General features: G+C 39.6%; 1 protein-coding gene across 1 annotated transcript in view; it reads right to left on the bottom strand.

Annotated features, from left to right (window-relative positions):
• IL17REL (interleukin 17 receptor E like) overlaps nt 1–27426 on the bottom strand; it is a 51666-nt gene extending 24240 nt beyond the window's left edge. The window contains exons 1-2 of the mRNA XM_054220284.1: nt 27325–27426; nt 5184–5211 (exon numbers count right to left, since the gene is read on the bottom strand). Coding sequence (XP_054076259.1) covers nt 5184–5211; nt 27325–27426 — 130 coding nt within the window. The remainder of the gene's footprint in view (nt 1–5183; nt 5212–27324) is intronic.
• Nucleotides 27427–27642: the final 216 nt, after the last annotated feature.

Raw genomic sequence — 27642 nt, 5'->3', positions numbered from 1 at the left:
ATGTCTCATTTTATTTTTCTATGCAAATTTAGTCATCCTAAAGCCTTAGGACATCAGTTTGCAAAGCCATCTTCTGTAGGCTAATGTAAAAGAAAAAAAAACAGTCTTAAGTCCCCAAATCTCATCAGTTGGCCAGATTTCATCTCTTTCCACTTCTCAAAGTGTCCTGCACAGAAATCAGTTATTTATTTATGAATTTATGTTGGCACAGTGGATTTAATCCCCAGTGCATATTCCTTGGGCTTTTCTACCTCACATACATTGCTTGTAGACCCAAAAATTATGAGTTCAAGAAACTATCAGAACAAATAGCCAGGAAATAGGGTTTTGCCCCTTGGCTTTGTGGTGTACAACAAAGCACACCTCATTTTAGCTGTACCTACATCACAGTAATTTTTTTTAAAACATTTCTTACCTTTCTAACTTCGGTACATAGCATGAAAGTTAAAAGACACTGAAGTAAAAAAAAATATTTCACTGCACATTCTCCCCCCACCCACCCACCACCACCCCCAGGGACAGGCTGGAAGAACAAAAAAACATTTGACTCTTACTAGTCGTACTGCTGAACATACTCCTAGAAGGAGTTCAAGTAGTACGGTGAAGAGCACAGCATGAAACAGCAGGGCCACAACACTGCTTGCCATAAAACACGGGATAACACTCTTAACTCAAATCATCAGAAAAAGGTGCATCCTTCAATGTCTAGCCAAGAATTGCTGTCAAGTGTGGATGCCCACTGACTCGCATGGAAGACACATCCACAGTTTTCACAGAGTAAAGGTAGGATGTGGGGAAGGAGGAAGGGCAAATGTTACCCTTACTTACCCCTCCAATGAAGGAAAGTCTCTAAATTTAAAGACTGGAAGTGTATTAACCTGTACAGGACCTCTTTTTATATTATGAGATGCTCACTTTCACAGTGTCCAGTTGCAGCTGAAGCCCATTGTCAGGGATCGCATACTGATAAATGCAGGATATGAAGACAGGCTGACACAAATGTGGTACCTTGGCTTGAATCTGCCAGGTCCTAAGTTGCCTTCACACTTCGTATCAGGAGAAATAAGTCCTCTATGATGCATATCAAAAGTCAGAAAAGAAAAATGCTTCACACCTGAATCTCCACTCCATTACCCTGATTTTGTGTCATTAAGCACCTTTTGGAGGCAACAGGACATGCTGATATGAACTAAGTGGAAAAGTATGGAAAAACAAGGACACTTTACCTCAACTGCCAGTAGAGTCAACTCTCAATTATCCAAGGCAATATTGGCTATGAGAGAAGACAATTTGTGCAAACCAAAGGAAAAACACAGATCATACAAACTATAAAAATTAGGCTTTAAGCACAGTGGAGTACATTGACTTTTGAAGAATTTATAAACATCTTTCCACAGAGATGAGGCAGCCTTAAGTAATACAGTGCACAGCAGCCAGATGTGACCACTAAATTCCGTGCTCCAAGAATGGGTGGTGTAATAATCCTGAAGGTATCTCAGGATGGAAAGCTATTGTACAACACACAATCAATACACCCACAGCTAAATGGGAGGTTATTATATTGCAGAACTACCTGATAATTATTACTAATAATGTGATACGTAATGATTAGTTTTAGCTCTGTCTCTTTGCTCAAAAAGCTATTTTTTGGACTGCATTGTATGACATGCAGTTGCAGATACCAAATGGTATCCAGGAGCAACTATTCCTGCTTAATTCATTGGTTATTGGTGTAAATGTCTTGATCCAGGCCTAATCTTGCCTATTCCTGTGCCTGTGTAGAAATGATTCGAAGGAAGAGCAATGTGTCTGTATATATATATATCTATATATATACATTGTCAAAGCTGACAGTTCTTCACAAAGTATTCTCTTTGGGTGAATTTGAGCATATTACTTGACCCTACTTATTTTTAGGAGAGATTGTCACGACTTAATTGAATTCGGTCCTTTGTTATTACTGCCAAAGGTATGGTATTATCAGATGTCACAGGCCTGGGACTATCTCAGGAGAATCCTAAGTCATACCTTGGTTCCCTACTGACATTGGATCATTATCAGGCAGATGCACAAACACAGTTTTAGGGACCACTGTCTGTCTGTAAGCAGGGACACTGTCTTCCTTGATCAGAGTTTCTACCTTCAAACTGAGAACAAACAAATAATACATTGGATAAAATGAAATGACTCTTCCACTTTCTACTTTTTTCCATTATTTTTATGATACATTTTGAGAATTGCAAAAGATGCTGTAAAACTTATTAATAATAATTTAAATGGATATCATGCATGAGGATATTAGTTTTGGATCGCAATAAATATATGATACAAGCAAGAGCTGACAGAAAATAATTTTCATTCCGTAAATCATCACAGTATGAGACTCATTTCTGACTAATTATTCAGTAAACTCTTACCTTATCATCTTTTAATCCCCACCTTACATAGTTTCCTCTGGAACACACACACCTCTCTCCTTTTCTCATGAGCAGTTCAATCTACACCCCAGAGGACATAAAGGTACATCTTGCTACACAAAACATTTGCCGAGTAAATCTTGCCTAAATAAATCTTGCCTAAATTTTATGTTTATGAATTATAACTGTAATTAGCCCTACATGAGAGAGGGATTGTTGCTGTAATAAAAGATTCCTTAATTATGGACACATATCAGCCCGGGCATAAAGAAGCCAAGGCTTATTATTCAGCATGTAGACATTTTCCTTGTACTTTTGCCATCAGCTCAACCACAGCAGATTATTTTTTTTATCTGATGATGCAGCAATCAACCCGAACTGTCACGACAGCGAAACACACCTTATGTACACTCAGAGTACATACACTTATGTATGCCACAGCTGAGCAATAGATACGCAATAGAAATTGTTAGGTGGATAATTTGAAGCCTCAGGCAAGAAGATTAAATTGGAGAACAGCAAAAAGAATTGCAGAGAAAACCCACAAATAACAGGCCCAGGCCAACACCCCATAGAAAATCCTAACTGGTTTTTTGGCTGATATTTCTTCCCTACAAGAATTGTAAGAATCTGAACTACTTAGGATACTGACAGTGCTAGATCTGCGAGTATATCTAAAGCACACTAAAACTGGTTCACTGGAGCATCATTCCATGAGTATAAATTACAGTAGCATTTCAAACCTATTTGCATATGATTTACCACAGTATCTGCTGCATCTGTGCATTACGATGATTCAATGACATTCATAAACTAGATATCCTCTCCTAAGATAAGCACATGGTGCACTTCAGTTAATAAACACCAAAATTCGCTACTTAAAAGTACTTACCCCAATTATGAAATTGATTAAATTTCAGGATGACAGCCTCTCTTTCACAATAGATTTCAATGCACAGTAAATTAGAAGGGTTTCACAGTTGTATGTTTAGAAAGTATTTCAAACTTTCAAGGAGAATGCACAACACAGTGATACATTGTGCCAAACAAATTTTCTGAGAATGTAAGTCTTTTTTAAGTCATTGATATATTAACATCAATGTCCGAATGTATTAGAGTGAATTTCAAATACTACAGTATCCCTTAGGTACTACTAAGAGCAGGAGAAAGAAGGCAGAGTCAAAGCTATGTTGACAAATACAACTGAGATGATGAATTCCTGCAAATTCTAGGAAATAAAGTCATCTTTTTGTTGCACCTAAAAGCAATGACTACTGCAAAGGTGCTCTATTATACAGTTAAGGTCTTTTAAGGTAATTTTACCTCAAGTAATAAATAATAAAAAGAATGACTATAGAAAAGGAAGTATGGAAATGAGCATACACCCACTGTTGCACAAGTGAACTAGGATGAAGACTAAAAAAATGTTTTTTCATCATCCCTATAAGGCTGAGTCATCCTACACGTTACTTGTATTAAAGATAGCTGATAAGTTATTCTCAGGCAAAAACTGAAAACCTACAACCAGCTCTGCTTTATGTATATCATCTTGCAAGATAAGGATCTTTAGTTTACAAATTCTTCAGTGCCCAAAGTCTATATCCAGCTAAGAGTTAAACATCTAGTTTAAGCTTATGTGCATCATCTAAGTACCTCTGGCTGTCAGCAGAGAGGGAGAACCCCTCTCACCTCCCTCCCAGCACATAATTCACCTTGTCCTAAGATGGGTGGAATGAATCACCACCTCGTGGTACCTGTAGTGAGTCTCCACTATCTAGATCTGCATTTGTGTAATACCCACCACAGACTTTAACTCGTAATCAACAGCATTGCAGGTGTCCTTCCCTTTGAGGCCAGGGTTGAAGGATTTGGCTTCCCCAGCCTGTGCTGCCCAAGGGCATGAAGGCATGCTTCAGCTAGGCAGAGAAAAGGACAGCACCCCTGTTTCTCTCCTCTTCTACAATTCCTTCCACATAGTTTGTGTAACTAGCAGCTCAGCTGCCTAATCCTAAAAAGATTCATTCACAATCCTTGGACCAGCCACCAATGGTTCACTCTGCTCACCGGCAGAAGTGTAGAGACTTTTTCAGGTGGGACTTTTAACTGTATCCCTTCCACAGCCGTGTTCTTTCTCTCCCCCTCAACACGTGTGCCATAAATACCACACTTTCAGAGTTAGACTCATGACAGCTGAAGTTTGGCTTTCGCCCCACGCCATAGCATCAGCATCTCACACGCTTGCGGCTCAGGGCTGCAGCTTCTCCCTCTCTGTGGATGCTCTGCCACACGGACCCAGAAAAGGCACTGTGGAGACAAGCAGCGCTCAGAGCTGGGCCTCCAGCTAGGACTGTCTTCTCCGAGGGGACTGCTGGCAAGGCAGCTGCCTCATACTTCCCTGCCAAGTGACCATGGGCAATGGAGGAGTGATTGATGGAGGCTTCAGAGTTCAGGTAATTCAAGATCCTGTATTATTACTGTAGGCAATAATAAGTAGAAGCAATAAAAACACATGAAATGACTAAGCAAATTCTCCCAATGATCATTTATGGTAAGGAAAATTATAAGGCAATAACGCACAATCATTTCAAATCTATTATTTATCAGGGCCTACCAGTTTCCAATGTTTTCTACAAGGAAACTGGTGGTAAATATCCTGTTAGATGACAGTGATCTGATGTCACCAGGAAAGTGAATTTATTTTCCTCAATAAATTATCTTTATCTTCCAAAAATAAATGGAGTAAAAGTGTGAATGATGTATACTCACTGGAAGGTTTGCTTTTACAATGAATCCCCTGCAAACAGAAAAAAAAATATTATAAAAGCTGAGGTAACAATAAAAATAAATATTGCTTAATCATTGCACACAAATATAAACATACCTTAAACAAGTAAACATATTCACAGTTCACAACAGAAATCATTCTCAAGACAAAAAAAAAAGATTTTCAAATACAGTGAAAATGTATTTTCATATGCACCACTGCATATGACAGCCTGATACATACGGGGACACAAGATCAGCATTACCCTTATTTTAACATATTTCTACTGAGGTGTAATTTTTATAACAAGTACAACAGTTCCATCACATACAGACATCTTTTTACCACATACTCCCATTCACACTGGCCAATAGCTTATGTATTGTTTTTTCAAACTTTACAATGGACTGCTTCATACCAGGGCAAAGAATCCAAGCAATTTTTTTAATGGGAGATACCTAGAACACTGTTGAATATTATATGATTTTTAGAAGGTCACGCTAGGCCAATGGAAGGAATTATTACAGTAACTGCAAATGAAGTTTAGAAATAAGACTTGCCTTTTTATTACTGAGAACTATCTGGCTCAGAATCCTGAAAATGAAATTACTCAGGCACAGTACTTACCATGTCCAAGTCAGAAAGTGTTTTCGTAAGAGGCAAAGTGAACCTGACACTGAGATTTTAAGAAGTTTCCAGCTATCTTTCAGACAGAGTACATCCATTTTCCCAGTAAAATAAACACTTAACCATACACCAAAATTCTGTAGAGGATTAAAATAACAAATCTTATTTTGAATACTATGCATGACATTCTAAAGAAAGGCTATTACTTAGCCAGCAAATACTGTTTTCTGATGTTCTAGCATTCAAGTTTCTGACATAGCACTTATAGTAGTAGTCCTTTGCATACAGCATATATGTTCTCCTCTGCTTGCCTTTAAAATCAGTGTCTCATTCACAAAGACACTTTTGTCACACCCACAAAAGAAGCAGGCACCATCTGCTGCTCTCAAATGGACTGGCAACTCTCAGTCCTTTTAAAACACTTTAGAATCTTGTCAATAAGCCAACAAGCTGCGAGTTTCAGAGCCAGCAAAAGCTTCTCAGAGGATGTTTGGAAGTTTTCAAGTTGTAGACAAACACAGAGTCTGCAGCCTGGATTAAGCATTAGCACATCATAAAATAACTATTGCTTGGTCTTCCATGAGGCTTTCATCCACAGGTAATTCTGTCCTCCTCATAAACACAGCTGTAGAGCAAAATCGTATTATTGCTGCAGGTGAGAAATGGCAGCTGTGGCAGCTGCCTGAAGTAGCTAAGAAGCGTGGTTTTGGCCTGACATTGCTGCTTTTAAGTTTTTAGCTAGATAAGCTTGTTTTTAAAGAAGGCCTTTAGGAAACCAGTCACCAGTACCTAACCTGTATTAGTTCTCATTCCTTTGACCTTTTGGCACATTTTTAATCATCACTTCTGGAGGTAAGTTGTCATCTTTTACAATTTGCAGTTTGTCACTATGACTTATGAAAGTACAGATGAATAAAATGTGGTATTTTAAACCACTTTTTATAAAAAACATAGAGATGGTCATACTTTCACAGACTGAGGATTATAACAATTGCTTGTGACATTGTTACAGATATTACTTTGGATGCTTCTTCACAATGCTACATTGACACTCAATGAAGGAAATAAAAAAAAACCCAAACTTCTTTACATAACTGTTCTACAACTGGGGTACTTCTATTTCAATGGTTTCATAAATTCCTCAAATCCCCCTGAAAGACTGAAAAATGTAACTGATGTGACCTCATTTCTGTTGCCCTATGTTCACAGAAATATTTCTCATTTATGAATGATTTCTGCCCCCACACACAAAACAGCCTTCACTGGTAGTTAGCTGATTCTCCCAATGCAGATTCATCAATACAAAGAGGACTATAGCTTTCTGAATAATTCAGTGCAACACTAAACCAATAAAAGTGGAACCTGCCAACTCGTATAAAATTCCACTGGAATTTTAACTGCTGTTTCAAAGCCCTAATTTTGAATTATTTCGAATCAAACCCTGCAGGAGTATGCAGAAGGACAATTTGAATTCAGCCTCTGTACTTGAGGTTCTCCATGGCCTTAGGGAGTGGAATAGACAAATATACAAAATGCCTGCAAAAAATTGAGTGAGTGAGTCAGGGAACTAGCTTTCTTGGTGAGAAAACCTAACTGTTGGATCAACTAATTGCTGAGCTACTGCTTACTGGAAGAAATTAATCTCTCATGAGGTTGATAATTTAGCAAATTACTTTCGTATTTTTCATTTCCCATTCTGCAGCCAGACTATTGAAAATATTTTGGTTAGGTGGCTTGAGAGAGTTCTCAATTGCCAGTCAAAATTTCTTAGAACACCATCATCAAACAAAGCGTTCTTTCTGGTTACAATCATGGTGCAAAAATATATTAGGAAAAAAAAACAAGGTCCCATTGAAGTAAACAACAAAAATCTCACAAAACTCAGAGGATTCAGCCTTTTATTTAAAGAAGGCCAGTACTTTGGAGTCCCTGTTATGAAACCTGAAAAATGCAAATCTTATGTAAATAAAGTATCTTAAGTTACAAACGTGAAAAAACCCACACACTTCTGTGGGTCTGCAGGACAATGCAGAAATCCTCATATACCTTCTAGTCTGTCCTAATCAAATCTTGGTTTTCACTATTGCTCAGATGAATCCTACCATTTGAGCACTTTCCACTACCATCTTGTGTTTATTTTCTCATCTTCTCCATGTGAAAAAAAAAGAAACATATCTGTCAGTGATTTTTATTCTGGTAGGGAGATGTTTTGCCGTTCTTGGGCACTTGGTTTTGTTCTGGGTGAGGAGTTGTTGGGAAGGTTTACATAAATAATCAAACATCTGCACAAGCACTTGCCAGTTACAGCGAGCATTTGGTCACAGCTCAATTCCTTTTTTGTAATAAGTGGGTTTTTTTATTGTACAATACCAAGGGGGGTGGTGGTGGTATTTTCTTTTATAATCATTTTGCAAAATAGTCAAAAGAGACCATTTGTCTCAAAGAAGAACTCAAATAAATTAACCAAGTTCCTCTCCCACTTTCTATATCTTTTGTTTTCAGGAATTTTCAGTGATGAATGCAATAGAAAAACATAACACACTAAAACCAGAATGGAAATTTTCTTCCCCTTTCACAAATGCTGTGGGTGTCTTATGCAAAAATAAGATCCTGAACATGATAGTACATTTTATTCCTATACAGAGAGCATCTTTGATTCATATCTGCTTTGGCAAAGAGCCTAAGCAAAATATACTTACACAATGCACAAACAGTTAGGGATTTTCCTATTTCTCTAGGGTTTTCCCCATTTGTGGTATTACTCAACCGTAGCTAGAGGTTATCTGAACAGACACCACCAATGTGCAGCATTCTGAATAGAAGGTGTGGTGCCAACTTTTTAGCTAGCACAGCAACTTCTTCTCATTCTAAGCCAACTCTAATATCACATTGTTTTGTTTAAAGACTGTAGAGAAGAAAGTGAGATCAGCAGAGGAAGATTTGCATTTGGGGGCACAGAAAGTATTTTCATGAATTGAAATTGCCAAGGAAAAGAAACAGAGATTAGACCTGCTTCCCATTTCCTCTCATATCTCTAGGCACTGACTCAAGTGCAGAAGTGTGGAAATTCTTCCCTGAATGGTCTGTCATGCAGGGAAGAGCTTGAGGCAAATTTGGATTCATAGTCTACCTGTTAGCTCTGTTGTATCTCGTCCATAAAAGAGTCATTGGCAGCTCTTCCACAATTCCATAAGGAATGGTATTATGCCTGAAAATGCCTTAAAATGTATTCTTTAATTGGGACTAGGTTGTCAGACACTTAACATTCATTCATTAACATGCCCACAGTAAAATCAGTGAACATACAGTGAACAGTTTTTCCACCTTTTGAAAGATCCTTAGTGGCAAAGCTACTACCTACATTCCTACTTTAGGTTCAATCGTCAGAGAGGGCAGAGAAAAAGGAACATGACTACCTTGTGACGTTTCCCTCTATTCCAGCAATTTCTGTTCGTTGGCCATGCAAGCATGGGACTCTACATAGTCTTGCAACACAGGTTAAGTGTTGTCCTAATGTGGTGTGGTCTTGCAGTAACTCATGGGTAAATTGTAGCCAAAAGGCTGATAAAGATGATTAATATAATCATAATCATGTTCTTTTTGATTTCTAGAGAGGGGATGCGCTGCACAAATCTCCTAGATTTGTGGGAGATGCTCCCACAAAGCATCTGCCGGATCACTTGTTCTAGTCCACTGATAACCACAGGTGCCACATCATCTAATCCCTTTCAAAAACTAATGAAGCTTCATTTTAAAATCAGTCAGGCTTTTATGTGCACTGCTCCAATAGCCAAGGCTATTCCAGAAGGCCTGTTCTATGACAGCACCAATTTTTTTAATTTCTAATGTAAACATAATAATCAAAGAAGCATAGAATCATAGAATGGTTTGGGTTGGAAGGGACCTTAAAGACCATCTAGTTCCAATCCCCCTGCCATGGGCAGGGACACCTCCCACTAGACCAGGCTGCTCAAAGGCCCATCCAGCCTGGCGTTGAACACTTCCAGGGATGGGGCATCCACAATTTCTCTGGACAACCTGTTCCAGGGTCTCGCCACCCTCATAGTGAAAAATTTCTTCTTAATATCTAATCTAAATCTGCCCTCTTCCAGTTTGAAGCCCTTAAGCCTCATCCTATCACTGCATGCCCTTGTAAAAAGTCCATCTCCAACTTTCCTCTAGGCCCCCTTCAGATACTGAAAGGCCTTCTCTTCTCCAGGCTGAACAATCCCAACTCTCTCAGTGTCTTCACAGGAGAGGTCCTCCAGCACTCTGGTCATCTTTGTGGCCCTCCTCTGGACTCACTCCAACAGGTCCATGTGCTTCTGTGCTGAGGACTTCAAAGCTGGATGCAGTACTCCAAGTGGGGTCTCAGGAGACCAGAGTAGAGGGGCAGAATCACCTCCTCAGCCTGCTGGCCATGCTTCTTTTGATGCAGCCCCAGACACGGTTGGCTTTCTAGGCTGCAAGCACACATTGGTGGCTCATGTTGAGCTTCTCATCACCAACACACCCAAGTCCTTCTCCTCAGGGCTGCTCTCAATCCAATGGTTAGCTTGTATTGACTTCTGATTGTGCCCGTTATCTTTTCACTTAAATAGATGCTTTCCACCCTGGAATTTACTTTACATTTATCTACAGCCAATCATATACTTTTTCTCAGCCTTTTTGTGGAACTATAAAAGCCAGGATCTGTTATTCCTCTCTAATAAACCAGGCTTTCCTTCTTACCATCACCCTTCTCAGCAGCTACTTCTATTTTAATGCATTTTTCCAAATGGAGTGACCAGAACCATGCACAGTTCTGAAGAGAACTGTGAATAAACCCACTAGGGTTTATTTGGTGCCTTGTAAAGTGCTAATATTCTTTGTCTCAATGGGGAGCACCACAACCATGTCAAATCAGTAGTTATTCTCCAATACAGAGAGGGAGCTACTTACGCCCTTCTATGCGGGCAATCTATGAGCAGCCTTCTTTTCTCTATCTGCTCAGCCCATTCAATTCATGGAGGTAAGAGCCTACAGATGCTGGCCGTAAGAGTCCTAAATGATTCCTCATGGCCTCTAGTGAAAAACCTGACAATGCTAATGTGATCTCAATCATCTCCATACAGAAAAGGGTCTTTGAGCAGTGGACAGCCATGGTCAAAGTGCTATGGATCTGTACAATTTAAGAATTTTGGATGGAAACAGAGAGGATTCGGAGATGTATTATAAGCTCCTCAGACTACCAACAAATGACAGTAATTTCTTTCTAGAGACATTCAGCGCCAGAAAACATCTAGGGAGAACTTCACAAATGGTAACAACTGAATATGCTTTAGCTTTTTCCAGAGCTATTTTCATAGGCAAGGGAGATAATGGCTTTGCAATTTACATGTCCTTGATGTTGGTGGGGATTGGAACCTCACAGGACTTTTCTCATTCTAGTCATATAAAGATCACCCCTGTATTTATCTTACCAAATATAAGAAAAGAGAATTCTTCACAATAAGAGAAAGCACAGAGATAATATAATTCTTATCCCACCAAAAAAAAAAGTCATAACTATATCAAGGTCAAGTATTTATACAAAAAAGCATAAAAGTGGGTAAAAAGGAAAAGTAATAGGCCTACAGACCATGCATGGCAATTGAATAAAATTGTGGCTATATTTACTGAGAATCAGAGGAATTATAATCAGTAATAGACATAATATGAAAATTTAGAACTTTTAAAAATTCATAGCTAGTTCCGCTGATACAGTGTCCCTAAAAGACCTTTTCTCAAAAGGAGCATCTGTATTTGTTTTGACATCATGTGTAATTACTTTCATTGCCAAGGTAAAACTATCTTACTGATGATCCTTTTTAATTTTTGGCAAACCACAAGTTGTTCTTCAACTTTTACTGACAATGTGGTAATCAGGTACATGTAAACAGTGTGCAATGGCATCAGCTAAGCAATCACAGAAGGAAACATTTAGACTGTTCTCCACGCAGAAAAGAAATAGGCACCCGTACTCATGGCAAAGCATTGTTTTGGACTACTTTGAACTACTGCTTCTACAAGACCGCCTGGATGTTACTGGATTTTTTCACAGAATGCTAAAACCAAAACATCTGAGTCGTGCCTATGCATTATCGAGCTCAGAGTTTCCTGCAGCATTTGCCATTTCACATGTATATGCAAATGTATGGACCATGTCCTCCAGAACCTCCTCTTTGCTGCAAGGCCAACGCTTCCATTACAGTCTAGCGGTACTTCAGTAATGCAGGAACACGTGACTAACACAAGACCCTCAGGCCCCTTAGATTTTTGTCTTTCTGTTTACTTGCTACTGTTCAGGTATAACAGAGATTTCTGTCTTCAAGTCAGTATATAGTTCCTCCTGCACTGTATTCAGTCACAGAATCATGGAATACCAGGTTGGAAGAGACCTCAAGGATCATCTAGTCCAACCTGTCTTGGCAAAAGCACACTCTAAATAAGAAGGCCCAGCACCCTGTCCGGCTGAATCTTAAAAGTGTCCAATGTTGGGGAATCCACCACTTCCCTGGGGAGATTATTCCAATGGCTGATTGTTGCCATTGTGAAAAATATTTCTCTTGTGTCCTAATGGAATCTCACCAGGAGTAACTTGTATCCGTTACCCCTGGTCTTTTCCATGTGACTCCTTGTAAAAAGGGAGTCTCCACCTTGTTTACAGCCACCCTTTAAATACTGGAACATGGTCATAAGGTCTCCCCTAAGCCTTCTTTTCTCAAGGTTGAACTAACCCAACTCTCTCAGTCTTTCCTCATTTGGCAGGTTTTTCAGTCCTTTGATCATCTTTGTGGCCCTTCTCTGGACCCTCTCCAGCCTGTTCCCATCTTTTTTGTACAGCGGTAACCAAAACTGAACACAGAATTCCAGGTGTGGCCTGACAAGCACTGAGCAGAGTGGGATAATGACTTCTTTATCTCTGATGTAACCCAGCATCCAGTTGGGTTTCTTTGCTGCTGCAACACACTGTTCACTCATACTGAGCTTGTTGTCCACCAGGACCCCCAGGACCCTTTCCACAGAGTTGCTCCCCAGACAGGTAGATCCCAGCCTGTGCTGAACTCCTGGATTATGTTTTCCCAGGTGCAAGACTTGTCCTTGTTGAACTTCATAAGGTTCTTGTTAGCCCACTCTTCCAGCCTATCCAGGTCTTCCTGCAGGGTGGCTCTCCCTTCTGAAGTGTCCACTTCCCCACTCGGGTTGGTGTCATCAGCAAACTTCATCAGGATACACTTGCTCCCATCATCCAGATCACTTAGGAAGATATTAAACGGTGTTGGGCCCAATATCGATACCCGGGGGACCCCGCTTGTGACTGGTTGCCAGTTTGAAAAGGAGATATTTCAAGGTGCGGCCTGTCAGTCAGTTCCCACCCACTGTACAGCCCACTTGTCTAGACTGTAACGCATCAGTTTCTCTAGGAGGAGGCTGTGGGAAACCATGTCAAAAGCCTCAGAGAAATCCAAGTAGACAATGTCCCCTGCTTGCCCCATATCAACTGAGCAGGTTTCTTTGTCATAGAAGGTGATCAGGTTTATCAAGCATGATTTGCCCTTGATGAATCTGTCCTGGCATTTCCCAATCACATACTTCATTTAACTTGTGATAGCCCCCAGGAGGATTTGTTCCATAACTTTCCCAGGAACTGAAGCAAGACTGATATGCCTAAAATTTCCTGGATCCTCCTTTAAGCCCTTCTTGTAGATGGGGGTGACATTAGTCTTCTTCCAGTCTTCTGGGACAACCCCCTATCTCCACGACTTCTCAAAGATTATGGAGAGTGGCCTCACAATGACATCAGCCAACTCCCTTAACACCCTTGGGTGGATAATGTGACGGGCCATCTGTTTGTAGGGGCCAAGCTCCCCTAATAGTTCACATACCAACTCTGCCTTCACTGGTGGTGTCTCAAAATCCATCAACCTGGATTTTTGTTCCCAAGACCTGGGGCCCAACAGTGTTGGTAAAAACAGAGGTGAAGGAAGTGTTGAGAACCTCTGCCTTTTCAGTGTTGTTGGTGACTAACTCACCTCTCCTGTTTAAGTGCAGGCCAGTATTTTCCTTCTGTTTCTGCCTGTTGTTGTTTGCATACCAGAAGAACCTTTGCTTGTCATTTTTGATATCTCTGACAAATTTCAATTTGAGCTGAGCTTTTGCTTTTCTAACTGCATCTCTGCACACCCTGCCAGTACCCTTGTTCTCAATGGGTATTCTTCCACTTTTCCATCTCTGGTATGCTTCTCTCTTGGTTTTGAGCAGACTCAGAAGCTCACAGTTAAGCCAAAGGGGTCTCTTGCTCTGCTTACTTCATTTACCTTTAAAGGGGATGAACCGTGTTTGGGCTTCCAGGAGAGCAATGTTGAAAAACTCCCAGCACTCACTAGCTTCTTTATCCTCCATGAAAGCTTCCCACGGAATCTGTCCCAGCTGAGCCCTGAGCAAGCTGAAGTTTGCTCTTCTAAGAGCAGATGCAGAGGAATCCTGTTGCTGTATTTTAACTGGACTGTCCTGTATTTCACCTGGACTGCACGTGGCATATAACGTCTTCTGATCATCACTGTGGCTGCATGGCTGTACCCCGTTTACAGAGCAGAACAAGTGAAAGAGTTGGCAGCACAGTAATTATATTTCTGGGAACTTGTTGCAGTGACGTGCATTTATCCTATAAGTAAGTGAATGTCCAGTCAAAACAATATCACTTTGAGGTCTTACAACTGGGAAGAATATTCCCCTCTTGTATTTTTTTTTTTTGAGTGATTTGTGTGTAAAAATAATGCTGATACAAAAAGGGCCTACATAGAAACCACTTGCTTTTAAATTTATTGGACCAAAGGGAGCTATGACAGTCTGAAATAAAAGCTGCCTATTCTATTGTATGCTTCAACTCCAGGACTAGAAGCAGAATTTGCTTGAAGCAACAGTATGCTCTAGCTTCTTTTATTTTAGAAATTAAAACAAAAAAAAATAAAATAAAACAAAAAAATTGTCAATCATTTTGATGTCATGTTTCCTAAAATATTAATACAAGTTGTTAACAAAACAGAATTGCATACAATAGACAAAGTAGAATTAAAAGGCACTTTGAATGCCATACCCTCAGCTGGTATAAATCAGCACCATCCCATACATAGAGTGTCAAAAATTTCAGAGCGCTTAGCTACTTGAAAGGACAACTAATCTACCAAATCAGCACTTCTAGTCTAACAATGAGACAGGGACATCCTAATGCAGCATTAACGGTTATTGCAATAAATGACTGGAGATCTTACACGTGGGATGATAAGATGGAATCAAAGACTTTTAGGGTGGAAGGGATCTCTGGAGGTAGCCAAGTCCAGCCTCCTGCAAGAAGCAGTACTGTCATCAACACCAGATCGAGTCATCTATTACTTTGGCCGTTTTTTGCAAACTGGAGGGCATAGATTCCACAAGCTCTCCAGACAACCATGGATATCCAATGCTTTGAGGTTAGGATGGTATAATGATCTCAGCAGCACAGAAGAGGCTACAAGAAAAACTTAGTCAAGATCCCTCAGCAGCACTGACAGAACTGAGACTTGCAGCCTCAGAGGTGACTGTAATCAGTGAGCCATGAGATTGCCACAGAAAAGGAAAAAGTAAAAAAAAAAAAAAAAAAAAGCAAGAATTGAAGTGAAGATTATGAGAAGAGACCCTCCAAGACAGAATTGCTCTTCCTGCTGCTCCTGAAGGCAGTGGTTATTTCTTTTGGAAATACTTATTTTTCTTTTGGCTTCAAGACATGTTTCTATTCCAGTTATTATCTTCTCATACATCCTAACACCATTGCTTAGCAAAAGAGGGAATATATTGCAGGCCTGGCTTCCACTGCTCTGGGATACACAGTGAAGCCCTCACCATTTTGCTCTAGGCAACTACTCATTTTGCTTATGTTTACAATCAGTCCCAGAAGCAGAACAGTGCTCTGCTGTACACTGTGACCTTTATAAATGATAAAATCATAGAATCATTTAGATTCGAAAGGACCTTTAAGATCATTGAGTCCAACTGTTAACCTGACACTGCCAAGTCCACCACTAAACCATGTCCCTAAGTGCCACATCTACCCGTCTTTTAAATACCTCCTGCGATGGTGGAGCAGGGGAAGAGTGTGAGGAATCCTCCTCCTGAGGAGGAAGGAGCAGCAAAGACAACGTGTGATGAACTGACCACAACCCCCATTCCCCGTGCCCTTGTGCCACTGTGGGGGAAGAAGTAGAGAATTCAAGAGTAAAGTTAAGCCCAGGAAGAGGGAGAGGTGGGGGGACGGTGTTTTAAAATTTAGTTTGTATTTCTCATTATCCTACTCTGATTTGATTGCTCATAAATTAAATCAATTTTCCCCAAGTTGAGTCTGTTTTGCCCATGATGGCAACTGCTGAGGGATCTCCCTATCTTGATCCACGAGACTTTTGTTACATTTTCTCTTCCCTGAGCAACTGAGGAGGGGAGTGATAAAGTGGCTTGGTGGGCACCTGGGCCAGGGTCAACACACCAGCCTCCCTCAGGACCTTGGGTGGATCCCATCTGGCCCATAGACTTGTGTGTGTCTAAGTGGCGTAGCAGGTCACTAACCATTTCCCCTTGGATTATGGGGCTTCATTCTGCTCCCTGTCTTACAGCTCAGGGGGCTGGGGACCCGGAGAACAACTGGTCTCACTATTAAAGACTGAGGCAAAGAAGGCATTAAGTACCTCAGCGTTTTCCTCATTCTTTGTTACTGTGTTTTCCCCCCACATCCAATAAAGGATGGAGATTCTTCTTAGCCCTCCTTTTGTTGATAGAAACATTTTTTTATTGTCTTATACAGCAGTAGCCAGATTAAGTTCTAGTTAGGCTTGGTCCTTCTAATTTTCTCCCGCATAACCTCATGACTCCTTGTAGTCCTCCTGAGCTGCCTGCCCTTTCTTCCAAAGGTCATAAATTCTCTTTTTTCCCCTGAGTTCCAGCCAAAGCTCTCTGTTCAGCCAGGTCAGTCTTCTCCGCCAGCTTGTTTTTTGGCACATGGAGATAGCCTGCTCCTGCGCCTTTAAGATTTCCTTCCTAAATGTTCTGCCTTCCTGGATTCCTTTGTCCTTCAGGAATGCCTCCCAACTGACTAGGTCAACCAGGCTCCTAAACAGGACAAAGTCTGCCCTCTGGAAGTCCAAGGTGGCAGTTCTGCTGACCCGCCTCCTTCCTTCTCCAATAATTGAAAACTATCATTTCTTGATCGCTGTGCCCAAGACAGCCTCCAACCATCACATCACCCACAAGCCCTTCTCTGTTCACAAATAACAGGTCCAGTGGGGTGCCCTCCCTAGCCGGCTCCCTCACCATCTGTGTTAGGAAGTTCTCTTCCACACATTCCAGGAACCTCCTAGACTGTTTCCTCTCTGCTGTATTGTATTTCCAGCAGACATCTGGTAAGTTGAAGTCCCCCATGAGAACAAGGGCTAGCAATTGTGAGACTTCTCCCAGCTGCTTATAGAATATTTTGTCTGCCTCTTCATCCTGGTTGGTTGTTCTGTAACAGACTCCCACCACAATATCTGCCTTGTTGGCCTTCCCCCTGATTCTTACCCTTAAACACTCAACCCTATCATCACCATCATTAAGGTCTAGACAATCAAAACTTTCCCTAACATACAGGACTACACCACCACCTCCCCTTCCGGGCCTATCCCTTCTGAAGAGTTTATAGCCATCCATTGCAGCACTCCAGTTGTGTGAGTCATCCCACCATGTTTCTGTGATTGCAACTACATCATAGTTTTCCCACAGCACAACGGCTTTCAGCTCTTCCTGTTTGTTGCCCATGCTGCATGCATTGGTGTAGACGCACTTCAGTTGGGCTATTGATCTTGCCACCTTTTTGGAGGAAGAAGCCTTAATTCCTACATGACAGTTCTCAGGTGCTTCTGTGGTTTCTTACACATCAATAACCCTTGCATCTTTACTGCTCCATGGATCTTCGTCTTCTACCTCCATTGAGATGGAAGACCGAAGGACCTTGCTAGCACACCATCCCTCAAACATTAGCATGCTGCCCCCAGGCTTATCTCTAGTGAGCCTAGTTTTATCCCTTTCCTGCTTCAAATCTATTTTAAAGCTCCTTCACATGCCATCCTGTTCACATGCACAAATTGTGGGGGACTACGCTTGAGTGAAACTCTTTCCACTGATTTGAATGAACTTAGAATCAGATCCAAGTGGGGAAAAGCTTTTTGCCTATGCAAACTTCAGCTCTGCCCATGAGAAAACTGACACATCATTTCCAAGTAAGACAATTTCTCCATGGGGATTTTGCATTACTACTGGTAGTGAAATGAAGCCAAAGTTTGCAGTCATTTGCAAAACAAGACTGTCAGCCAAATCTACAAGAGGATTTAGGTACCTGAAACATGATTTAAGCAAACTGTGGTAATCTCAGCTGAACATCATGATCCCTAATACTCTATTAATTTCCACCTAACAGTAGAGGCACTTACTTAAGCTTATAGGCCTTTCTAATCTAAAAGCTCCCTGGATGCACGTAGTTTGGTGTCTAGTTCCTAATGAGAATGAAGCTGGAATGACATCTAGGTCATGCCAAAGCTCTTTGGGATAGCATACACCCATTTGTGAGACACCCATCTCCCCCAGCATAGCAGGTGGCTGGAGGAGATTTAATAATAACAGAGGTCAAACTAACAAAGCTCAAGCCTAGTTTCTTTCAAACTGGAAATTTTAGAAGAGGAAAGTAGAATATGGCCATGTTCCAGCTTTTATACTCTAGCTTTCAAATCCCTACCTCAAGGGACAGACAGGTTAAACATACTCCTTAACCTGTAGCAGTTCTAACCCGAAGTTGTCTGTTTGCCAATGCTGCCCAGTAAATAAGAGGGCTACCCACTGTCAAAGCAGTGATACTGTGCAGAGAGGAAATGAAAGAACAGTGGTGTGAGAGAAAGACAGGCAAGATGCAGTGTAATTTTTAAATTTTCAACATTCAAATGGGACATCTGTTTCCTACTGCAAAGGCCATTTACATTTTATTTTAAGCAGTCATCAGAAAAAAAAAACAGAGACTGAAACTTTGGAAAAGTGTCTCTGAGCAGCTACTCTGAAGAGAGAATGTCAAACTCTGGCTCATAACTCAGGTGCCTGGGCTCTAGAGAGTGGAGTTCAAACTAACCCCGTGCTTAACTTTTTCCCTTGCCTAACTTGAGGCAACACCATGCTGAGCATGCAGGTTTCCCATACTGCCCTGACAAGTCATTAACACTTTCTCACAATCTCCATTTAATCTGTACTTAATAACCTGGAACCATAGGAAAGGAGCAGGGTCATAGAATGTTGCTCAGATACTATCCTGAAATGTAGGAGGCGGAGAGTCTTAAACCCAAAAATGAATTTGCTAATCCCAACCCTGCCAGCGTGGATCACAAAGTCATACTAAAATTTAGAACAACAAAGTACACTTGGAAATAATTTCTTATAACAGTTTCAAGACTTTGGAGGCCACGTGTCAAGGCTGAGACACCCTTCAAAGTCACGGAGAGAAATGCAGAAGCACATGTTTCTGTGTTTTGTAGCTCCCATAAAAATGGTGTTTCTCTCTCTTCTCATTAAACAGAGAAAAATCTAAAACCTAAATAAACTTGGAACTACCCCTGATTGTAGTTCTTCCTGCTGAGAAATATTTTTAAATGTTGACTTTGGTTTTATTCTAGCCTTAGCTTGTTATATTGTTGTGTAAGGATGTAAGGCCATACAAATGATCCCTCAGGCCATGCGAGAAGCAGTGGTAGTCTCGGATGGCAATCCTGAGAGGCCATTGCATTCCTTCCTGGTGCCACAGTATCAGTTAATGAACTGCTTCCATTAAAGACTTAATGATAAAAGATGCCTGACTAGTTCTAATTGTGTTACAGAAACACTCTAGCCACAGCAAAATGAGGAAAATCTTCTTAGTACATGTAGGTGAAAAACTTTTTTTTGCAGCTGTATACTTGGAAATTTTGGAGAGAGATGATTATTTCCTAACTATTCATATTTGCATTATAATGGCATCTGAAAGTCTTAATCCTACATCAGAAATCTTATACCAGAATCCCTGAATACTTGCCTTTTCCTCTCCTATCAAGACCAACAAAAGCCAAAATCACCTTTCCCTGAAAGAGCTAGCAGTGTGAGTACATGAAAAATTAAAAAACATTCAAAATTTGCCATGTAGAAAAGCCCTACTGAGAATATCTATACTGTACATTCCAGCTGAAACATTTGCAGTTTGAGATAGAAGCTAGTTATGAATAAATTTGTAAATGCTAAGGAAGAATCAATCATATAAAATACAAAAGAACAAATAATTACTCAAAAAGTCATTACATAGTCTATTCCTCTTTTTACTGTTAATTCATAATTTTGTGGGGGTTTTAGGGAGGAAAAAAAAGGAAAAAAATCCAAACGAACTATGGAATAATCATATAGTTTGGCTTTATCTTGTGTATCTATCTTCCACGTACTGTAGTTGCTAAAGTTAGCACAGTCCAATTAAAGGAGGCAGAGGTCCAAAAAAAAGGCTTCCAAAGACGCAGGATTCTAACAACTTTACAACAGCAGCATTGTTTTACCTCTCTTGATCACGCTGTTGTCCCTAGAGGCAGCAATAACTCCTGGGTATGGCCTCAGCTTAATAAACCCATCAGTGTTCAGTACCTTCATATGTTGCTTCACCCTATGTCTCATATTTAATGATAGCCTTTACTCACTGAAAACCAACTATGCCACACATTCACCTAAAAAGTGCACGTGGTTTTTTTCCTCCCTAAGTGGAAGAGAAAATAAGTTACAAAGGCAGACTGAATGGTAACATAGATATGACCACGCTCTAAAACTTATTCTATTATATCATATATAAATATAATATATTGAAAAAATTAAAATAACACATACTACTGACCAAAACTAAGCATGAAGCACGATATTATAATGAGAATTGCAAAAATAAATTAATTAAAAAAAAAAACCACAAATGGAGAAAAATTGTAATACAAAGATATTAAAATTTGAAAGGTAATGGAGGAAACTGTCATTGCAGTCATGGAAAGAAGAACAGTAGGTCAGGAAGATGAGGAAGTGGGAAAAAGATCAAGGAAGTTTGCATATGTAGGAATGAAAGGGAAAAGCAAAACTGGAGACAGTGCAATGTATTAATTGTGATAAATTCTATTTCCTCAAAGATTTTCCAAGAAAAGACAATGGATGCACATCTAGTACTGTACGATGTTGTTTATATGATTCATACTTTCTGAAAATATGTAGGCAAGTAGAGGCAACTCCCAGACAATCAGTTTTCCAGAAATGATTGAAATTTACCACACATATTCAAAGCAACTAAGTTGAAACATCTTCTTGCAAGAGAAAGAGCCACAGATAATTTGCAAACTACAATTAAAACTCCCTTCATTTTTGCATAGATACTTCCTCAATGAGATTGTATGTCTCATACGGTTTTCACAGTGAGTCCCATATTTTGCATGCTGAAAGGGCAGGATATGCAGTACATCAAGACAGGTCTTTGGCCCTGTTGACTGTTCCAAAGGAAAAAGTTAAATATGACTTGAAGACCATGTTTAGATCCCACAAAAGAGAAAATTATGAATGAAAGCAGAATACTAGGGTTAGAAAAGAAATCAAGATGCCGTCTACTCTACATTTCTGCCTTAGGAAGAATGACCTTTATCTGAGAGATATTTGCTTAGCCTGTGCTGAGAGCTCTATAAGCTCCGCAGGCGACCTATTCCAGTGCTCAGCATCATTAGTTACTGAGACTGTCCAGCTTATTCATGACCTCAGAAAATTCTGACCCAGTGAATTCCTACAAATGCGAAGGCAGGGTCAGGGCTGTGATGTGTCCATATCACATCTGAGTGTACATGAATTTACAGTCCTTCCTAGCCAAGTAGTTCAAAGCTGGTCTGGAACTTCCTCAGTAACACGCTGCTGTTCAGGGCATATTTTCTGTTTTGTTTTTTTAAGAGAACAAATAATTTCCTGTGTTTCAAAAAACAGCCAATAAATGTTAACAAAGTCAGACAAAAAATTTAATAAGGAAAAATATTTTCCTGAGAGTATCAAAACTACTATGAAAACATCTGTGCCAGAGTCAATACATAAAAGCTAAGGGTCTCTTGTAGGGATGATAGTAATGCAACACATAGAACTTCAAATGTGGTTTCCTGGTTTTAACAGCCCGGTAGTCACAGCGTGACGTACAGGAATTCATAGCTCCAAGAAATCAAATCATTTTCAGTCAGAGATAGGAGGAAACTCCTTTCCTAGGTATCCTCCCTATCTGGGAGTGAGGCCTAGCTTCTCAATGCTGAGACAGAAAGCCAAGAGAGTATCCAAAGCTAACTTTAGAAAGAAGTCTTTTAAAACCTCTTTTTGGTCCCTCTCATTTTTGATCATTCCTGGTTCTCTCACATGCCCACACATTCTGGCAAGAGAGGAAAAACGGGACAGTATAAACAAACATGAGAAAGTAACAGGTACAGCATTTACAGCTCCAGCAAATGTACAAATTAAGCTAACCCTAGACCTTACTGCAAGAATTCCAGCTAGGTCACACCACATAGTATTGTTGTCCTGCCTAGATTTGTTCAAATTACAAGTAGCTTTCCAACTGCAAAGCAGCCAGTCAGACAGCAATATTCTGCAGCTGTGGAAAGCACCTACTCCCAAATCTCAGTATTTACCACTGAGCTTTGTGTCCAAATGGAGCTGAAGGATATCCTCCCTCCCTAAGATCAGGGCTGTGAGAGATTTGTGAGCTAAAAATCACTGCCAATAATAAAGTTCAGCTGCTCCTACCTCCTGCTGAGCTTGCTTGTATATCCCCCTTCTTTTTTTCTTTTTTTTTTTTTTTTCAGATATGTACCTTCTGCTACAGGTACTGATTGCATATACTTATGTTGACGTCTCATAGTGGTGAAGCTTCTAGCACTGCCCTGTATTTCAGTTTCAGGACACCTTGTCAGGTACAGTTCCAACATCTGTTAATTTTGTGCCCCCAGCTTTCATGACTGTCTGTAGTGCCTCTGCTCTTGCTACTCCAGTGGCTTATGTCTTTCCAGACCTTGTAACATTTTCTCAGAGTTTGTGAGAAAGGGAAAAGTGAGAAAGAAAAAACCCCAAGAGCTACAGTTGCTTTTTTTTGGAACTTCTGAATTGCAAAGCTTTTTCCATCTCCCTCTCCTCTTAAAGAAGTGGTGTTAGGTGCTCTAATAATGAGGAACACTGGAGAGTTTTCTAAGTCCCTGCTTGCACCTGTCACTGGTTGTTTTCTTCCTAGAGGATGAGGAAATGGGATGGCAACCAACCAGTGGCATAGGACACAGCAGGAAACACGGAAGCTAAGTGTCTCATGTCATTGCCAAGCTATTTTTGACCCTAAGAGCAAATTTAAAAGAGTCCAAGACATAAGTCACCTAAACTTGCTAACCTGTAGCTCTCCTTAGTACCACCAGAGAAGGCAAGAAGAGATATCTAAGCAAATGGGTTAATATCACTCTAATACAGTGACTCATCTCAATCTAGCCCCTTCAGTATGACTGCTTTGACGAATGAGTACTTAACACGTAATTATAGTATTCAAAGCACTTAATTAAAAAACAGAATTAAGACACATCACACAGGAAGGTCAGCACTATTTTGTACTTGTGAAAACCAGAGAAAGGAAATTACTTGAATAGGGCCACACAAGTGAGTCAATGACAGGCAGGGATGCAAAACCCGGGCTTTCTATCCAGGGCATGCTCTCGTGGATTGCACTGCCTCTCAGCAAATATTAGCAGAGGATATGTTTTATACTTTTATGCATCTACTCCAGTCACCAGACATATTGATACATACACAAAAACGCTTGTGGTGAATCATCTTCCTATGCTGGGACTTTACACTGTATATCTCTCTCTCACTCTGAGGAAGCCAGATCTCTGATCAGTCTGTTTAAACATATTCCATGTCTAAAACTAGTTTTTTCAAACAGATTTTAGAAAACAACTGAACTATGTCACCTAGATTATCATATCTATTCTCTTAGAGGCTTGGGATCATTTTTAAAATCCAAATTGCCTACCTTAATAATGAACAAAGAATGCCAATTTATGTCAGCTGAGTTAGTGGCCTAAGGGCTGTATTATATCACTGGTTTTGCAGTGTGTAGCATTCAGCAAGAATGCAATGATCCATGGCATAAAGATCCAGTAAAGAAACACCACATGCTTCAACTATGAATAGCACGAACAGGCAGCAGCTATATCAAGAATTTGCTGCCAATAACCTTTATAATTGCAGGGAAATCCCAGATTCAGTTTAGGCTTTCCTTCTTTACCCATGGACTTTGGAAACGTTACTACATTTAAAGGCAGACAATACAAATACTATTTCATAGTTTTCTGGAGAGTTTTTTTTAAATGTAGTGCTCTTGATCTTTACCATCTGTTGAGTCAAATTTGGCATAAGCCTGTTTCTTTGTGTACAGCCTGCAGACAATGTGGATTGTAAAATGAGTAGGGCACAAACAGAATTTCAATTGCAGGCTGGGATTCCCCTATGCTTTTACAGCGAAACTTGGTTGATAACTGTGTTTGCTGTTGGGTGAGGCATGGAGACCAAGCCCATTGTATTTAACCTTTGAATACCAGAATATCATGCAAGCTCTAAAGCCAAGCAATCAAAATAAGGAAGGAGACATAATTCATAATATATAATAAAAGCCTGGTCGTTCCTTTGCCATCACTCAGCCAACAATTGTGTATTTTTCATGCTGTTCAAATTTTTATGTAATACTTGCCTAAACATCCAATGTTCTTTCAGTTTTTCCTTTCCTGTACTGAACAGAAGTACAGTTTGGAGTATAGTAATGAAACCTGGATATTGCCTTATACAAGGCAATGCCAAGGATGTCTTGCTGAATACTCATGGTAAACTAAGAATGATTCATAAAGTTGTAATAAGATCCAAAATCTAAACAGTTCAGTGTGAAGGGTTTTTAAGTCCCATACCTCAAAACAGTTATGGCACTATTTCCCTCTTAAGTTCAACCAATGCTTTACTCTGATAAGGTGTACCCAAGGAGGTGAAATCTGCTTACAAATATAAAAGGGACACAGCCACCATAAAATCTAGTCTGCTGGTGAAACTTAAACCTTATAAAACCCGCTCAAAACCTTCTGACAGTACCCACAGTTTGAAAAATACACAAAAACGCAAATTAATTGCTTTTCTTTCCCCTATTACTTTATGAAGAACCACACAACCTCAGGGTTGACTCTGCAGAAGAGAAATCTGCTATACAAACTTATGGGAAAAACTTCATAAAGAAAAGAACAATTTTCTATAGTACTCACTTGTAGCAATAACAGCTACAGAAAACTTCTAATAGTTTTAAAATTACAATATCTCATTATCACATTAAGCAAATTGGTAGAAAAAATGGCATTGATTCTCTACTTTGTGATCTGATGTACTATAGCAGAAGGCAGCACACATCTGTTGTACATAGACAAAGGCAAATTGTAACCCCTGGTTAGTGCCCCTATAAAGACCATTGAGTTATAAATTATGGAGAAGGTAAACTGCTCCCTTTTAAAGTAACTCAGGTAGGAATGGGATTGAGGCCACAAATGGTGATACATGATGTAGGGAAATTGAAGTTACTTCCAAAGGAAAAGGAAGAAGGAGTTTTCTCTAACAAACTAGTCATAAGACTCTAAAGTTCATGTAGCTAAAATGCTTTGCACTAGATTGAAAATGCGACGCTGGCAGTAATTTGTCCTGTTGAGATCATTATTGTTCCCAGTGAGAAAACATTTTTGTCTTAAAAAGTCATTAATGCATTCAAGATTCTACTGAATACAACTAGCAGAAACATTACATAGTGAACATGAACTGAATCCTATCTCTAACATCACAAATGATTGATTGACTTCATTATAGTGGAAACAATGTATTTCCCCCGTAAATTAAAAAAAATACACCTTTCTCAGTTATCCAGCCTTCAGTACTGGAAAAGTTGTAAGACAAACTCTTGAAGGCAAAGAAAGGGATCCTGTCTACCGAACCTCAGGGTTGTGTCTATATCTTAGGCATCTAGTAAAACAGTCTTCTTACAAACATACCTAAAATACGACAGAGAAAGGTGCCCTTTAAGGTCCCCAGAGGTAAATCCTATCCCCTAGACTGAATCCCACCAAAAAAAGGTTGATATTGCTCTTTACATACTGAGTCATACACTCTTTAGACGGATAAATTAGAATGCTAAATCATTTCTATTTTAAACTCTCATTGCAGCAGACCAAGGACCATAAATTATTTAAAATACATGTATGTTTGCATTCATAAACGTAAGTACATAAAAAATCTTGAAAAGTCCTCAGGTACATCTAGAGATTAATCTCTTATGACTATATTTTATTGTTCTAAAAACATTATCTAAGTGCATAGAGACTCCAGAATTTGAATGCAGGAATATTAAACAACCTTAAATATAAAGGGTGGGTTTTTTTCCGTCAATCTAGTATTTTATAAGCATCTTTATTCCTGATTTTTTCTAGGGTACACATATAAAATATAGAACAAATTGATGCAACGTCTACTAACTTAATATCTGGGCAGTACCACCACATTTAGACAATCTTTAGTACATCTCATTGCCTGTCCTAAACACTGGCATCTTCAAGCAGAAGTTTGTACAGACAGCCAAATTCTTTCATGCCATCTACTTCTCTGTAGCAAATACATAGTTATCATCCTCTACTAGTACTGAAAGTCAGATTCCCTACTATTTTACCCTTTTTTTTATTTATCTTTCAATTCACTCTATTCTTACAGTTTCAGAATGTCAACAGAAGCAGTGTATCTCCATACTGCCCCTTTGTGGGGATATTTGGAAACACACAAAATTGAAAGCTATTAAAGAGATGGTATGGTTCACACTCCACTTTTATGCACATACATAAGTCATTAAATTTAATACTGCAGTTACATTCATCCCACAAAATGAAAACCAGGTTTTACTCTTTCTCAAGCTTAATTCATTTATTCACAGGAAAGTCAGTGTTTTGTATATTCCCAACATAATTAGCAATTTCTGAAAATCTTCCGTACCTCCCTCCCTCATCTCTCTGACACCACTGCAGTTGTAAAAACTGACTCTCCAAAGTAATGAATATGAACTAAATCATTTTTTTCAAATACAAAACACAGACTAAAAAAGATACAAACAACAGCAGTTTGAAGTAGTGTAAGATGCATTTCCTTACTCCCTTCCTAACAGTCATCTTTGTCACTTTGGATACTTAATTCAGAATGACAGGAATATAAAGTGAATGTTCAGGACAGCTGAAATATTTTTACATTTTTGCTTTCTTGTTTTTCTTACAATTATTCTGGCAGCATACAACTACTATATTAATAGATAGCAAATAGGAACAAGCAAGGTATTACCTGAGAACATGAAAGTCCACATTCTTCAATCCTGGGAATAATCTGACAATCAGAATTCCAAAAAAGAATTATTAGAAGAATCTGAACATGAATACTTATCATCCTAAATTGAAAAAAAAAAAGGCAAAACCTCAGAAGAAACCTTCTACTCTGACAATTCTCCCTCTCATGCCAAAACTTTAATATGAATTTTAGTCCCTCCCACAGCACCTCTGAGCTCCTCCCTCTAAAACTTTCCAAAGACAGAAAATTGCTAGCTGTGGGAAATATAAAGCATGTTCCACTCATTTCTTATGTACCCTAGTGAAAAATGGGAAA

Source organism: Rissa tridactyla, chromosome 1 (assembly GCF_028500815.1).
Source record: "Rissa tridactyla isolate bRisTri1 chromosome 1, bRisTri1.patW.cur.20221130, whole genome shotgun sequence".
Classification (NCBI taxonomy): domain Eukaryota; kingdom Metazoa; phylum Chordata; class Aves; order Charadriiformes; family Laridae; genus Rissa; species Rissa tridactyla.
This window is presented reverse-complemented; position numbering and strand designations above follow the sequence as displayed.